The 16,098-nt window shown below is 45.0% G+C and overlaps 1 protein-coding gene and 1 pseudogene across 1 annotated transcript in view; one reads left to right on the top strand and one right to left on the bottom strand.

Moving 5' to 3' along the window:
- Nucleotides 1–16,098, bottom strand: part of prex2 (phosphatidylinositol-3,4,5-trisphosphate-dependent Rac exchange factor 2) — a 220,312-nt gene that overhangs the window by 66,031 nt on the left and 138,183 nt on the right. The window contains 5 exon segments of the mRNA XM_070435678.1: nt 143–233; nt 6,100–6,182; nt 7,626–7,687; nt 7,689–7,718; nt 8,346–8,528. Of these exon segments, the coding sequence (XP_070291779.1) occupies nt 143–233; nt 6,100–6,182; nt 7,626–7,687; nt 7,689–7,718; nt 8,346–8,528 (449 nt within the window).
- Nucleotides 2,553–4,272, top strand: LOC139023164 (E3 ubiquitin-protein ligase TRIM39-like; annotated as a pseudogene).

Raw genomic sequence — 16,098 nt, 5'->3', positions numbered from 1 at the left:
TTGGTTCTAGGCTAAGTGTTGACAGTATAACCCAGCTGTATGTAAGAGACAACCCTCCGTCTTTACCGGGCAGTCCTCGTCAAAAGTAGTGCACTACAAAGTTAATAAGGTGCACACTGAAAGACAACCCCTCCGTCTTTACCTTGTAGTGCTCGTCCAGGTGTGAAACACTTGGTCTGTTCAAAGGCCTTGGCCACCACCGCTCCCTTCAGCAGACTGGTGATGGACTCCACCTGAAGAGAAACAGAGAGACAGACGAAGAGAGAGAGACAGAGACACAGAGACACAGAGACACAGTGAGACAGAGACAGAAACATACACTACTGATGAGATGTGTTCTGTTAGCAGGGGGTTAGGGGTGTGTGCGTAATGGTGCTGTTCCAGTTCTTTCTTCATGATTTTTGGCAGTTCAATTCATGGAATCAAATGTAATTACAGTACCAGTGAAAAGCTTGGACACACCTACTCATTCAAGGGTTTTTCAGATTTTATTTTTCTTTCTACATTGTAGAATAAGAGTGAAGACATCAAAACTAGGAAATAACATATTTGGAATCATGTAGTAAGCAAAAAAGTGTTAAACAAATCCAAATATATTTTAGATTTTAGATTATTCAAAGTAGGCACCCTTTGCCTTTCCTTCTTAACATGTTTGAGCCAATCAGTTGTGTTGTTTCAAGGTAGGGGTGGTATACAGAAGTTGGCCCTATTTTGGTTACTACATGGCTCCATACGTGTTATTTCATAGTTTTGATGTCTTCACTAGTATTCGACAATGTAGAAAATAGTAAAAATAAAGAAAAACCCTGGTGTCCAAACTTTGGACTTGTAATGTATGTACGTCGAAGTTAGAAATGTTGTGTTCACTGAATGGCGTGCCAGAACTGTCAAGAATGTATGGTATTATTGTGTGGGTCCAGTCGGTCTGAGGTTGTTGTGCTTGTTTAGTCTGTGTTTTTCATGTACCTGACAATAGAAGTACCATAGCGGCAGGTAGCCTAGTGGTTAGAGCGTTGGGCCAGTAACCGAAAGGTTGCTAGATCGAATCCCCGAGCTGAGGTAAAAACCTGTTGTCCAGCCCCTGAACAAGGCAGTTAACCCACTGTTACTAGGCCGTCATTGTAAATAAGAATTTGTTCTTAACTGACTTGCCAAGTGAAATAAAGGTTAAATAAAAATACAAATAATTAATATATCAAAGGGAAAAACTATCCGGACTGGTTTAGCACAACAGGAAGGAGAGGCATGTTATCATTTAATTTTACTGAAATGAAAAGACATCATCCGACCCGGAGGCACACAACAACACTGTCTCCTCAGGGTCTCTTATTAATTAGAAAACAGAAGAGTCAACACCAGAACACACAGGTGAGGAGACAAAGATTTACCTAGACAAAGTCTCCATGGTTGGAGCTTGGTACCCTTTCCAGCTATTTTTTACTTTCTCCATTGAAAAACGATATCCCAAGTATAACTCCAGTAACGTACACACTTAACCCTAAAAGCGCCAAAAAGGAATACATTTTTTCAAGGAAGTAGGTACCAACAATTTTATTTATTTTTTTAAATACATGATTTCTGTGTTAATATGGAGGAATAAACAATTATTTTGTTGTCTACTAAACTGAAAATGTGGAGTCAAAAGTTAACTTTGCGATAGTCTACCAAATTTGGCACAGAGATAGATGCATGTACATTGAAAATATATAGATATGGAGCCACTCCAGATTTGACCCATGGAGGGCGTGGCAGCCACTAGAACAAAGAAATCAAAAATGTAAATATATATTTAACTTCCAGTCAATGTCTCTTTACCAAGTTGAGAGTCTCATCTTTCAGGTGCAAATGGCACCGAGTTGATAGCTCATAGAATTAAACATTTAGAGCTAAAAGTCTGATGGCACCAGCGCCCATATTGCCTACAGATTATCGCCCATATTAGTGGCCATTTTAGGCCGTACAGGTATGACAGATGAGCTCAATCGGCAATTTCTCAGTATCACATAAACACAACTCTTTGAATTAATAACAGACGAATGTTCCTAACTCGTGACTACGGATAAAATGTATTTTAAAAAATCTGTTCAAAATGTGAAAAACATACAAAAACATTTTGAAACATCAAATTTAAGGATAAATGTGTGATAAAAAAAATAAAATGCATATTTTGGGGAATTTAAACCATTTACTTACAAAAGGTTAATAAAATAAACATGTGTTACTGCTTGACAGTGTCTCTTTGCAATCAATACCAATTTGTGATAAAAAATGACCACCGTTGGCGCTTTTATGCCAAAAATATGTTGTCGCTTTTAGGGTTAAAGCAACAACAACAACAACAAAAAATGGTGTAATCACAGCCTCCCCCCCAAACTTGTGCCACATAATCAGGACACCTGCACCACCTATTGAAATGTGCCTTCTGTTAGGTAAATCACATGATAAATGAGGTGCTTTAGGAGGCTTGTGGGGGTCTTTAAAGCTGAATCTGTCAATTCATAAAGTTTTATTGACATTCGGCTAATGCCATGTTTCATGGTCTCCGTCTAGATATGGCCACCTGCAGCAGTCTCCTGTCAGAGGAGCAGTTTGTGTGCTCTATATGTCTGGATGTGTTCACAAATCCTGTCTCTATTACATGTGGTCACAACTTCTGCAAGGCTTGCATCAGTGGATACTGCGATAGCACTGGACTGTGCCATTCTCCAATCCGTAAAACAGATTTTGGTCGGAGACCAGATCTCTTGGTCAATACTTTCATTTCTGAGATGACTGCTCAGTTCAGGCAGGCAGTTCAAGTAAAAGCTGCTGAGCCAGGAGAAGTGGCCTGTGACGTCTGCACTGGGACAAAGCTCAGGGCTCTGAAATCCTGCCCGGTGTGTCTGACCTCTTACCGCGAAACTCACCTGCAGCCTCATCAGATAGCCGCAGCCTTAAAGAGACACAAGCTGATCGACCCCCGTGCAGAACCTGGAAGACAGGATGTGCAAGAAGCACGACAGACTCCTGGAGCTGTTCTGTAGGACTGACCAGATGTGTCTGTGCCAGTTCTACACCGAGGCAGACCACAAGAGTCACCACATTGTCCCTCTAGAGGAAGAGTATGGGGAGAGGAAGGAGGAAGACGGAGGCACAGGTGCAGCAGATGATCCAGGAGCGACAACAGAAGGTTCAGGAGATTAACGAGTCCGTAGAGCTCAGCAAGAGAGACGCGGAGCGAGAGAGATAGGAGACAGCGTGCAGATGCAGGTCTTCACTGATCTAATGGATCTCATTAAGGGAAGTCAGGCCCAGCTCATTGAGGTGATTGAGGGGAAGCAGACTGCAGCAGAGAGGCAGGGTAAAGGGTTCATTAAAGAGCTGGAGCAGAAAATCCCTGTGCTACTGACAGGAAGCACTGAGCTGAAGCAGCTGCCGTGCACCGAGGACCACCTCCACTTCCTCCAGAGCTTCCATTCCCTACGCAGCCTTCTGCCCACCAAGGACTGGTCTAAGATCAGTGTCTATAGCCAGGTGTGTGAGGGAGAGATTAAGAGAGCTGTGTCTCAGAGAGAGCTGATGGAGAAGACTGTGTCCCAGCTGCAGGAGAAACTGATGAGCGAACTGAAAACGTTGCGTGATGCTGAGCTGAAGAGTATGTAGCAGTATGAAGTGGACGTGACCCTAGACCCTAAAACAGCACATCCCAATCTTACCATCTCTAAGGATGGTCAACTTTGGAGCATGGAAGCAAAAAAAGGAATGTTTATGACTACCCAGGGAGGTTTGGTAATGCTACTTGTGTCCTTGGCAAAGAGGGCTTCTCCTCAGGGAGATTCTATTATGAGGTGCTAGTCAGGAATAAGACAAAGTGGCAGTTAGGAGTGGCCAGAGAGTCCCTCGACAGGATGGGTAAAGCTCCATTTAGCTGGGAAAATGGAGTCTGGACTGTGGGGCTGAGGTCTAGAAATGAGTACCAGGCTATCTCAAGCTCAATTGTCCGCCTCTCTCTAAGTAAGAAGCCCCAGAAGGTGGGGGTGTTCGTGGATTATGAGGGGGGGTCAGGTCTCCTTTTATGATGCGGGGGGACAGGTCTCCTGGCTTACAAGTGAGGACATATCTCCTTGTCATATGTACACTTTCACTGGCTGCACCTTCACTGAGAAACTCTACCCATACTTCTGCCCCTGTTATAAAAAGGCTGAAAACACAGACCCGCTGGTCATTTCTCCTGTCACAGTCTGGGACAAAGACTCAGAACCAGACTCTGTCTGTTTGTCAGACACAGACTGAACTTTAACCTCCCAGTCAGACGATCGTTGTTCGATGATCATGGAGATTACAGATTGAAATGAAAGGTCATGAAATTGTTTTCTTTCTTTGTGCAAGAGGAAACACTGCACTGAAACACTGTACTGCACTTCCAGACACTGCACTTCCAGACACTGCACTCCCAGACACTGCACTCCCAGACACTGCACTTCCAGACACTGCACTTCCAGACACTGCACTTGGAGCAATGTTTGGAGCTACGGCACAAGGTCTGGGAAGAATTTTGGATTCTCTCAGACATTTCAAAAGGGGGAGAAAAAAATTCACGGGGAGGGTCAGACAACCTCTTCGGACAGACAACTGTCCCTACAAAATCATGAGTTTGGGTAGGCGGGGCTTAAAATGCGGGCGGGAATTGTGCTCATGTTTTATCTAAGGCAACAAGTGGATACAGCAGTGATGTCTCCGGTGACGCGCTTCCCATTTTCGACTCGTCCGCTCGAACCCAACTGACGCCGGAACTTCTACAGAGGTGTTAAGCCAGAAACACTGGAACTTCGTGGGAGGCAACAAGTCTGTCTAGAGAGACTACACTCACTTGTCCTGTACTGGACATACAGTCTTTGTATTGGAGATGGGAGGAGAAAATACTATTTGGGGTGGGGGAAGGGGGTCTTTTGATGTATCCGATATGTCTGATGATCTCTGTAATATATTCAATATGCTGGATCTCTCAGTGTCACTCTTATGAGGAATATAAAAATACAACAACTAGAAATATCTCAAAGATGAAAACTACAGTCTTCTTTTCTACGGTGTGCACTTAAGTGATAAGGGAAGTGTGTGTGTGTGTGTGTGTGTGTGTTTGGGTAATCACTGTGTCCATAATTAAATTCCATTGCATGAATTTAACTGCCGTCAAATCATGAAGAACTGGAACAGCTCTGCCGCTCATGCACAAACACGCACCCCTAACCCCTGCTAAGAGATCACATCTCATCTGTCGTGTATAAACAAAGCCCGGGAAGCTCGCCTACAATAAAACAAACGAACGGCAGGAAAGGAAAGGAGCGGAGCGGAAAATGCCGAGGCAGCAGCGGACCCGATTCTGTACTTTTACTGCCCATGGATGGAGACAGATACGTTGAACAGGCTTTTTCAACACAGTGGAAATGTCTCCCAGGAGTGTTTGTGCGTGGTGGGGAGAGTGTGCACGTGTATGTGTGTGTCAAAGGGGCCATGCTATCATACTCGTTACACTCCCGTTTCCCAGAGTGTGAGAGAGGTTAGGGGTCAAGGTTAGGCTACCCTGATGTTTGTAGACCAGCGGTTGGGTGGGCCGGCCCATCAGACATGTGATAGTAAATCAACAGAGGTCATAGGTCAGAAGGAAAAAACCTAAATATCCCAGGAAACCACAAAGATGAAATCTAAGAAACCAAAACAACATCACATACCCATATGGATTTCGAGGAAGTCAGGGAAGGAGGACGTAGCCTTAACAACGGCAGATTCATTTGATTTACGAAATCTAATTCCAGTAGGCAACGAGTGGGGTTGATGTCAAACAGTACAATTAACCTGCGTCCCAAAAGGAAACATATTCCCTATATAGCGTACTACTTATGACCATGGTCCATAGGGAATAGGGTGCAATTTGGGAGGCAAATGTATTATTGTATTGTACTATACAACATTGTCCAATGTCCACTGATTTTATTTACTTCACAATTTGAAATGTTATACCTCTCCCTTGTGTCCATAATCTGTAGTAGTAATGAGTCTGTTAACAGTACCACCGCCATGGGACGATGCCCACTGGGATTTGTTATAGAGCTCAGTACCCACCTGGCTGAAGAGATGCTCCAGGAAGCTGTGTAGTTTCTTCTGCTTGTCATGAGATATCCATACACTGGCAGGCATCTCGTCTCCTATAGGACAACATTCATAATCATCAGTCAGCATTAGACGCAGACACACACAGACACACACACGCAGACACACACACTCAGCCCTGTGTCCAGTCCAATCGCCTGTCTGTGTCCATCTGTCTGTCAGATCTCGGTCACAGCTGTAAAGATCCTGCTAAAACCACCTCCATGCTAAATTCATAGCCATTATATGCTAATTGCTAAGTGAGGGCCTGTAAACCACAATGACAGTGTGTGTGTGTGTGTGTGTGTATCAGTTAGCGCGCGTGTGATAGCTCTCTGGCAGACAGCAGACAGATACAGGGATCGATATTTGACTTTTTTCCCTTATAGAACAAACAAATGATTTCACATGTGGAAAATCACATGAATTCACACACAATTTCACATGTGAAATCATGTAAAAACATGTGTTTTTGGAACACTTCATGTGGTTTTTTTGTAAGGGTTGACACAGCTGTGGATTGACAGAGCCAAACGCCTGCCATACCCAATCATACTAAACCACAGGCTTTCCGTTCACATGGCATGCATCCCAAATGGCACCCTATTCCCTATATAGTGCACGACTTTCGACCAGGGGCCATGCGGCTCTGGTCAAAAGTAGTACACTGTGTAGGGAATAGGGTGCCATTTGGGACACACAATAGATTCAACGCTATAATCATGTAGCCAGGTCATAATCAAGTCCTGTCAGTCAGATGTGTGTTATTATACCTTGTGGTTGAATAGGGAAAATGGAACAAGTATTGTGCGGTCTAAAGTAGGCCTTGAACTTGTGTGCTGGTTAGTAAATAGTACGTATCATGTGTGGCGTTATTGTATAGGACTACTGTGGACAGAGGGAAGAAAGGGATGAGCGTTCTGTTCTGTTCATTGAGCTGGGTTCAAACTTGGTTGAAGTTCATTTCAAGCCTGTTCTTTTGTTGACATGATTATGGAAGATAAAGTTGTGTGCGAATACCCAAAAGGGCCACTAGATAAATAACATTAATCCTTGAAAGTTAACAAAATTCTGGTAGTTTACTGGTAAACTTTGAAAGTTTCCGGTAATATACCCTCGATTTGCAACCCTAATTGTGAATGGTGTTACTACTGTGAACAGGTGAGGCATTTGCAGTATAACATTTATAACATTACAACTACTTCCACGGTAAATCATTCACGTGTGTTATGTCATTTATGTCTGTGGTGTGTGTGTTGTGTGTTTGTGTGTGTGTGTGTGTTGTGTGTTGTGGTGTGGTTGTCTTGGATTACAGGGTTCTGCTTACTGGAGTCTGTGTGTATGTGACTGCATTACTAGTTACCTGAGTCCATCTCATCAAAGTGTGTGTGTGTGTGTGTGTGTGTGTGTGTGTGGTGTGTGTGTGTGTGTGTGTGTGTGTGTGTGTGTGTGTGTGTGTGTGTGTTGTGTGTGTGTGTGTGTGTGTGTGTAGTGGTTACCTGAGTCCATCTCATCACTGTGAACATAGGAGCTGCAGTGGCTGCTACAGATACTGGTGAAAAGCTATGGAGTTCCTGTTGCTGTTACAGTCACTGAAGAGAGACACAGGGAAAAACATTTTCCAGCAGCTAGTAGAAAGACTTTACTGCCCTTAATACTAAAAACTGGTTACTGTCAATCTTTCTGGCTTATCCCAAATGGCACCCTAAACCCTATGGACCCTGGTTAAAAGTAGAGAATAGTTTGTGTTATGATATGGGGGGGGGGGGGGTTAGTGTTAGGACATAGACAAACACACTATGCCGGTGACACTACCACACTCCATTCCCCCAGGGGGCAGCAGCAACCTTGTCCAGGTGCTGAGCCTGCTTGATAAGCACGTTGGGTGCTGCCCATTAAGGTGATCAGTCAGAGTACCAGTTTGGAGAGCCATGAGGCTGCTGGTGGGTTTGGTGGCCATGAGGTCTTTCCTTAGTTTGGGCACGCCTGTTTGTAGTTGCCTTTTGTATACATTTATTTTGAGTCACCATCTGAACGGAGAGGTCAAGACGAAGAGGTCAGGAAGGAGCTAGACCTTCATAACAGGTGCCATTTGGGATGCAGCCTTTATGTTTGCTGTTAGTCACAAGAAAAACAGAGGGAGAAAAATTATTCACCAACAAGCTAATTGGCTACCAACTATACTCTCTCGCTCCATCCCTCCCTCTCTTGGTCATTACCTGTAGGAGTCTCTGTTGCTGATGGTGTCGTGTCCTGAGTCCTCCTGTTCGTCTCCGGCGACGTTGAAACACACCTTCTTTCCGTTCTTCTCTCCTCCTCGCTCTCCTTCGCTTTCCGCTGAGATGTAACTCTCTGGGGTCTTCATGTCTGAGGCAGGTGGGAGGGTGATGGAGGAGAGGAGGCTGGGAGAGAGAGGAGGGACGGAGAGAGAGAGACCCGAGAGAGAAAATGCAGGTTATTGAAAGTAGCCACATTCTAGAGCCTTCCTGTAGCAGTCAGAAATAACCATCAGCAGCTAACTAGGCAGGAGAGCATGACGACAAACATGTCTTCACTCCTCCAACCTTATCCTCCTCTCTTTACACGGAAAACATGCCTCGTGGTGAAAGAACACAGTGTCTAATGTCATCAAGATGTGTGTGCGCGCGCGCGCGCGTCACCAAGAACAGTGTGTGTGAAGCGCGTCAACTGTGTTTGCGTGAGTATGTGTGAATGCGCATGTTAAGACCCGTGAGCGAGTGAATGTGTCCGCGCTTGCGTGTGTGTGTGGAGGCCTATCATCGAATGTGTGTGCGCGCGCCCGCATCACTCACACACCCACTGACAGTGAGAGCCAAACAAAGCTCCAACCTGTTTGTGCTAGTCTTCCTCACAACAACTCCAGCAGGCCAGAGGTCCTCCAAATATGAATAACTTCAAACATGCACAGCCAGCTGTGTCAACAGCCTAAACTCAACACACACCAGCCCCTCAACTCAGTCTCTCGCTCTGCATGCCTGGGTTCTATCAGGGGCTTTGTGGAGGAAGAGGATCAGAGCTCGATGGTGCGTCCCAAATGGCACCCTGTTCCCTAGATAGTACACTATCGGGAATATTGTGCCATTTAGCATGCAGACCAGGATATTTTCACAGAACTGCAGCAACACATGGAGTCATTTAGAGCCATATTTCCAATAAATGCCAGTCTTGGACTTCCTGACTGGCCTATACAGGCAGGGAGGGAGAAAATCACTAACACGCCATGTCTGTTTGTATTTCAGACTAATTCCATTCATGTCCGTCACTGCGTATATTTTCCGTTGTGTCACGTTTCAGGCTTTACTTGAGACTGTTTCATTTTGGGGGAGTTAACAGACTGCCCTCATGTCCTCTCACACCTCACATCACATCACATCACATGATAGATTATACAGGCTCTATCATTTCAAAAGTCCTGTCGTTTTCCCCTTTATCCCTCCATCCATCCCTCCATCCATCCCTCCATCTATCCATTCAGAGAAGGAGCAACGGAGACCTGCATTCATTAAATCCCACTCCAGATCCCACAACAATGCCCCTCTAGAATGCAGTGACATTCCATTGCCATGGAGAAGGTTCCAGGCCCTGTGATTGGCTGGTCGTAAATAAGGAAGTGTAAGCAGCTTAGGGCTTGTGTGCAGGGAATCAGGGAGAAATACAGTGCACTCAGAAAGTATTCAGACCCCTTCACGTTTTCCACATTTTTGTTACAGCCTTATTCTAAAATTGATACTTTTTTTTCTACTACACACAATAATTCACAATGACAAAGCAAAAAAAAAAAATTGGCACATTTATGAAAGAAATTTAAACAGAAATACCTTATTTACATAAGTATTCAGAACCTTTGTCAAGAGTCTCGAAAATGAAATCAGGTGCATCCTGTTTCCATTGACCATCCTTGAGGTGTTTCTACAACTTGATTGGCGTCCACCTGTGGTAAATTCAATTGATTGGACATGATTTGGAAAGGTACACACCTGTCTATATAAGGTCCCACAGTAGACAGTGCAGGTCAGAGCAAAAACCAAGCCTTGTCCGTAGAGCTCCGAGACAGAATTGTGTTGAGGCACAGATATGGGGAATGTTATCAAAACAATTCTGCAGCATTGGAGGTTCCCAAGAACACAGTGGCCTCCATCATTCTTAACTGGAAGAAGTTAGGAACCACCAACTCTTCCTAGAGCTGGCCACCCAGCCAAACTGAGCAATCGGGGGAGAAGGGCCTTGGTCAGAGAGTTGACCAAGAACCCGAGCTCCAGAGTTCCTTTGTGGAGATGGGAAAAGCTTCCAGAAGGACCACCATCTCTGCAGCACTCCACCAATCAGTCCTTTATGGTAGAGTAGCCAGACGGAAGCCACTCCTCAGTAAAAGGCACATGACAGCCCACTTGGAGTTTGCCAAAAGGCACCTAAAGGACTCTCAGACCATGAGAAACAAGATTATGTGGTCTGATGAAACCAAGATTGAACTCTTTGGCCTGAATGCCAAGTGTCACGTCCGGAGGAAACCAGGCGCCACTCATCACCTGGCCAATACCACCCTGACAGTGAAGCATGGAGGTGGCGGCATCATTCTGTGGGGATGTTTTTCAGCGGCAGGGACTCGGAGAATAGTGAGGATCGAGGGAAAGATGAACAGAGCAAAGAACAGAGAGATCCTAGATGAAAACCTGCTCAAGAGCTCAGACTAGTGTGAAGGTTCACCTTCCAACAGGACAACGACCCTAAGAACACAGCCAAGACAACACAGGAGTGGCTTTTGGGAATGTCCTTGAGTGGCCCAGCCAGAGCCCGGACTTGATCAAACATCTCTGGAGAGACCTGAAAATCACTGTGTAGCGACGTTCTCCATCAAACCTTAGAGCTTGAGAGGATCTGCAGAGAAGAATAGGAGAAACTCCCCGAATACAGGTGTGCCAAGCTTGTAGCGCCATACCCAGAAGACGAGGCTGTAATCACTGCCAAAGGTGCTTCAACAAAGTACTGAGTAAAGGGTCTGAATACTTATGGAAATGTGATATTTCAGTTCGAAATATTTGATACATTTGCAAACATTTCTAAAAACCTGTTTTTGCTTTGTCATTATGGGCTATTGTGTATAGATTGATGAGGGGGAAAAAACAATTTAATCAATTTTGGAATAAGGCTGTAACGTAACAAAATGTGGAAAAAGTGAAGGGGTCTGTATACTTTCCGAAAGCACTGTATACAGTAGCTGCAAGCAGCCATGGCGGGGTTCACGCTATGGCTCCACAGCGAAACCATCAGGACAAATTGGACACATTGCTCTAGGATGAGCTACTGTACTTCTGTACTCCTTACCACGCTTGCTAAATATCAAAACTCAAAATCAAACAGATTAACCTTTTGATGTATTTTGGACCATTTTTAATGATGTTGACTACTTTAAATGTTTTATTCTCCAGAACCTCTGGACCGATCGGCACCAAATTTGGTATGTAGCATCTACGGACGCGTGTCTTCAAACACAATATTTAGCTCAAACAATATGGCTGCTATAAGCCAATGAGCTTGCATTAATGATTTGTCCTGTCCAACAGCACCCCCATGTGGCCAAACAAAACCATACTCAACAGGTTACCTAGACTTATATCCCTGAACATGTATGCCAAATTCCATGACTCTGGGTCAAACAGATAAAGTTATATAAATATGTGCCCATAATAGAGCAACCGTGTGGTCGATCTGAATGAGGCTTGACAGTGATTGGAACATTTGTATCACATTTTGTTACGATGTGAATATCCGTGTGTGATTTCTAAGTATTTATGTGCCAGATCAAGCCCATGTGAATGTTTATTGGTCAGTAGTGGCCATGTTGTTTGAAATGCTAGCCTGGAAAAAAATCCATTGCGAGACCTTGGTCCATAGATGCTATATACACTACATGACCAAAAGTATGTGAACACCTGCTTGTCGAAAATCTCATTCCAAAATCATGGGCATTAATATGGAGTTGGTTTCCCCTTTGCTGCTATAACAGCCTCCACTCTTCTGGGAAGGCTTTCCACAAGATGTTGGAACATTGCTGCAGGGACTTGCTTCCATTCAGCCACGAGAGCATTAGTGAGGTCGGACACTGATGTTGGGGCGATTAGGCCTGGCTCGTAGTCGACGTTCAAATTAATCCCAAAGGTGTTCGATGGGGTTGAGGTCAGGGCTTTGTGCAGGCCAGTCAAGTTCTTCCAGACCAATCTCGACAAACCATTTCTGGTTGGACCTCGCTTTGTGCAAGGGTGCATTGTCATGCTGAAAAAGGAAAAGGCCTTCCCCAAACTGTTGCCACAATGTTGGAAGCACAGAAATGTCTAGAATGTCATTGTAAGCTGTAGCGTTAACATTTCCCTTCACCGGAACTAAGGGGCCTAGCCCGAACAATGAAACAATGAAAAACTGCCCAGACCATTATTCCTCTTCCACCAAACATTAGTTGGCACTATGCCTTCGAGCAGGTAGCGTTCTCCTGGCATCCACGAAACCCAGATTTGTCCATTGGACTGCTAGATAGTGACGCATGATTCCTCACCCCCAGAGAAAGCATTTCAAGTGCTCAAATCAAGTAAAATGTTATTGGCCACATACACATGTTTAGCAGATGTTATTGCGGGTGTAGCGAAATGCTTGTGTTTCTAGTGCCAACAGTGCAGTAATATCAAACAAGTAATATCTTTCACAACATACACAAATCTAAGTAAAGGGAAGGAATTAAATATATAAATATTTGGACGAGCAATGTCAGGGCGGCAAGACACGGTAGAAAAGAATAGAATACAGTATATACACATGAGATGAGTAATGGAAAATATGTAAACATTATTAAAGTGACTAGTGTTCGATTTATTAAAGTGGCCAGTGATTTCAAGTCTATGTATATAGGCAGCAGCCTCTAATGTGCCAGTGATGCAAAATGTATTAATATAATATAATATAATTCTATTTAACAGTCTGATGGCCTTGAGATAGAAGCTGTTTTTCAGTTTCTCAGTCCCAGCTAGTTTGCCCCCCGTGATGCGTTGGGAAGGAGGCACCACCCAATGGAGAGCCCTACGGTTGCGGGCGGTGCAGTTGCCGTACCAGGCAGTGATACAGCCCGACAGGATGCTCTCAATTGTGCATCTGTAAAGGTTTGTGAGGGTTTTAGGTACCAAGACAAATTTCTTCAGCCTCCTGAGGTTGAAGAGGCACTGTTGTGCCTTCTTCACCACACATTGTCTGTGTGGGTGGACCATTTCAGTTTGTCAGTGATGTGTATGCCGAGGACCTTGAAACTTTCCACCTTCTCCACTGCGTTCCAGTCAATGTGGATAGGGTGTTGCTCCCTCTGCAGTTTCCTGAAGTCCACGATCATCTCCTTTGTTTTGTTGATGTTGAGTAAGAGGTTATTTTCCTGGCACCACACTCTGAGCCCTCACCTCCCTGTAGGCTGTCTCGTCATTGTTGGCAAACTTGATGATTGAGTTTGAGGCGTGCGTGGCCACGCAGTCAAGGGTGAACAGGGAGTACAGGAGGGGGCTGAGCACGGACCCTTGTGGGGTCCCAGTGTTGAGGATCAGCGAAGCGGAGGTGTTGTTTCCTACCTTCACCACCTGGGGGTGGCCTGTCAGGAAGTCCAGGACCCAGTTGCACACGGCGGGGTTCAGACCCATGGCCTCGAGCTTAATGATGAGCTTGGAGGGTACTATGGTGTTGAATGCTGAGCTGTAGTCAATGAACAGCATTCTTACATAGGTATTCCTCTTGTACAGATAGGATAGGGCCGTGTGCAGTGCGATGATGATTGCATCATCTGTGGATCTATTGGGGCGTTAAGCAAATTGAAGTGGGTCTAGGGTGTCAGGTAAGGTAGAGGTGATATGATCCTTGACTAGTCTCTCAAAGCACTTCATGATGACAGAAGTGAGTGCTACGGGGCAATAGCCATTTAGTTCAGTTACCTTTGCTTTCTTGGGTACAGGAACAAGGGTGGACATCTTGAAGCATGTGGGGATAGCAGACTTTGATAGCGAGAGATTGAATATGTCCGTAAACACACTAGCCAGCTGGCCTGCACATGCTCTGAGGACGAGGCTAGGGATGCCATCTGGGCCGACAGCCTTTCAAAGGTTAACACTCTTAAATGTCTTACTCACATCGGCCACGAAGAAGAAGAGCCCACAGTCCTTGGTAGCGGGCCACGTCGGTGGCACTGTGTTATCCTCAAAGCGGGCGAAGACAGTGTTTAGCTTGTTTGAAAGCAAGACGTTGGTGTCCGTGACGTGGCTGGTTTTCCTTTTAAAGTCTGTGATTGTCTGTAGACCGTGCCACATACGTCTAGTGTCTGAGCCATTGAATTGCGACTCCACTTTGTCTCTATACTGACGTTTTGCCTGTTTGATTGCCTTACAAAGGGGATTAACTACACTGTTAATATTCTGCCATATTCCCAGTCACCTTGCCATGGTTAAACTGCAGTGGTTCGCTCTCTCAGTTTTGCACGAATGCTGCCATCTATCCACTGTTGCTGGTTAGGGTAGGTTTTAATAGTACAGTGGGTACAACATCTCCTACACACTTCCTGATAAACTCAGTCACCGTATCAGTATATTCGTCAATGCTATTCTTAGAGGCTACCCGGAACATATCCCAGTCCGTGTGATCAAAACAGTCTTGAAGTGTGGATTCCGATTGGTCAGATAAGCATTGAATAGTCCTTAGCTTCTGCCTATAGGAAGGGAGGAGCAAAATGGAGTCATGATCAGATTTGCCAAAGGGAGGGCCTTGTAGGCATCCCAGAAGTTGGAGTAGCAGTGGTCAAGTGTTTTAGCAGCGCGCGTACTACAGTCAATGTCCTGATAGAACTTCGGCAGCCTTTTTCTACAATTTGCTTTGTAAAAATCCCCAGATACAATAAATGAGTCCTGTGGTTTCCAGTTTGCATAAAGTCTAGTGAAGTTCTTTGAGGGCTGTGACTATAACCGAAAATTATTTTCTTGGAGATGATACAGCCAGCATTTAATTGTGTGGTATTCTAGGTCGGGTGAACAAAAGGACTTGAGATCCTGCATGTTATCCCAATCGCACCATGAGTCGTTAATCATGAAACATGCTCCCCTGCCCTTCTTCTCGGAGAGATATTTATTCCTGTCTGCGCGATGAACGGAGAACCCAACTGGCTGGACGGACTCTGACAGTATATCCTGTAAGAGCCATGTTTCTGTGAAACAGAGTATGTTACAATCCCTGATGTCTCTCTGAAAACAATCCTCGCCCTAAGCTCGTCAACTTTATTATCCATAGACAGGACATTAGCGAGTAATATACTTGGAAGCGGTGGGTGATGTGCGCGCCTCCTAAGTCGAACTAGAAGACCACTCCGAGTACCTCTCCTCCGCCGGCAGTGTTTTGGGTCGGCCTCTGGATTCAGTTCAATTGCCCTGGAGGTGCACACCAGGGCAACAAAGGATCCGATTCGGGAAAGTCATATTTCTGGTCGTAATGCTGGTAGTGCTGGTGAGTTACTGCCGCTCTGATATCCAATAGTCCTTTTCAGCTGGGCTACTAAAAAAATTCTGGGCTAATAATTTAAGAAATAATACATAAAAAAACGAAATACTGGAAAGTTTCCTAAGAACTAGAAGCACGGCAGCCCTCTCTGTCGGCGTCATTTTCAATTTTTTTGCTCCAGACGCTTTGCATTAAGCATGGTGATCTTAGGATTGTGTGCGGCTGCTATGCAACGGAAACCCATTTCATGAAGCTCCTGACGAACAGTTCTTGTGCTGACGTTGCTTCCAGAGGCAGTTTGGAACTCGGTAGTGAGTGTTGCAACCAAGGACAGACGATTTTTAAGCGCTACGCGCTTCAGCACTCGCCGGTACCATTCTGTGAGCTAGTGTGGCCTACCACTTCGCGGCTGAGCCGTTGTTGCTCCTAGACGTTTCCAATTCACAA

This window comes from Salvelinus sp. IW2-2015, linkage group LG27, assembly GCF_002910315.2.
Source record: "Salvelinus sp. IW2-2015 linkage group LG27, ASM291031v2, whole genome shotgun sequence".
NCBI classification, from domain to species: domain Eukaryota; kingdom Metazoa; phylum Chordata; class Actinopteri; order Salmoniformes; family Salmonidae; genus Salvelinus; species Salvelinus sp. IW2-2015.
Note: the sequence above shows the minus strand (reverse complement) of the source record. Positions and strands in the feature narration are given on the sequence as shown.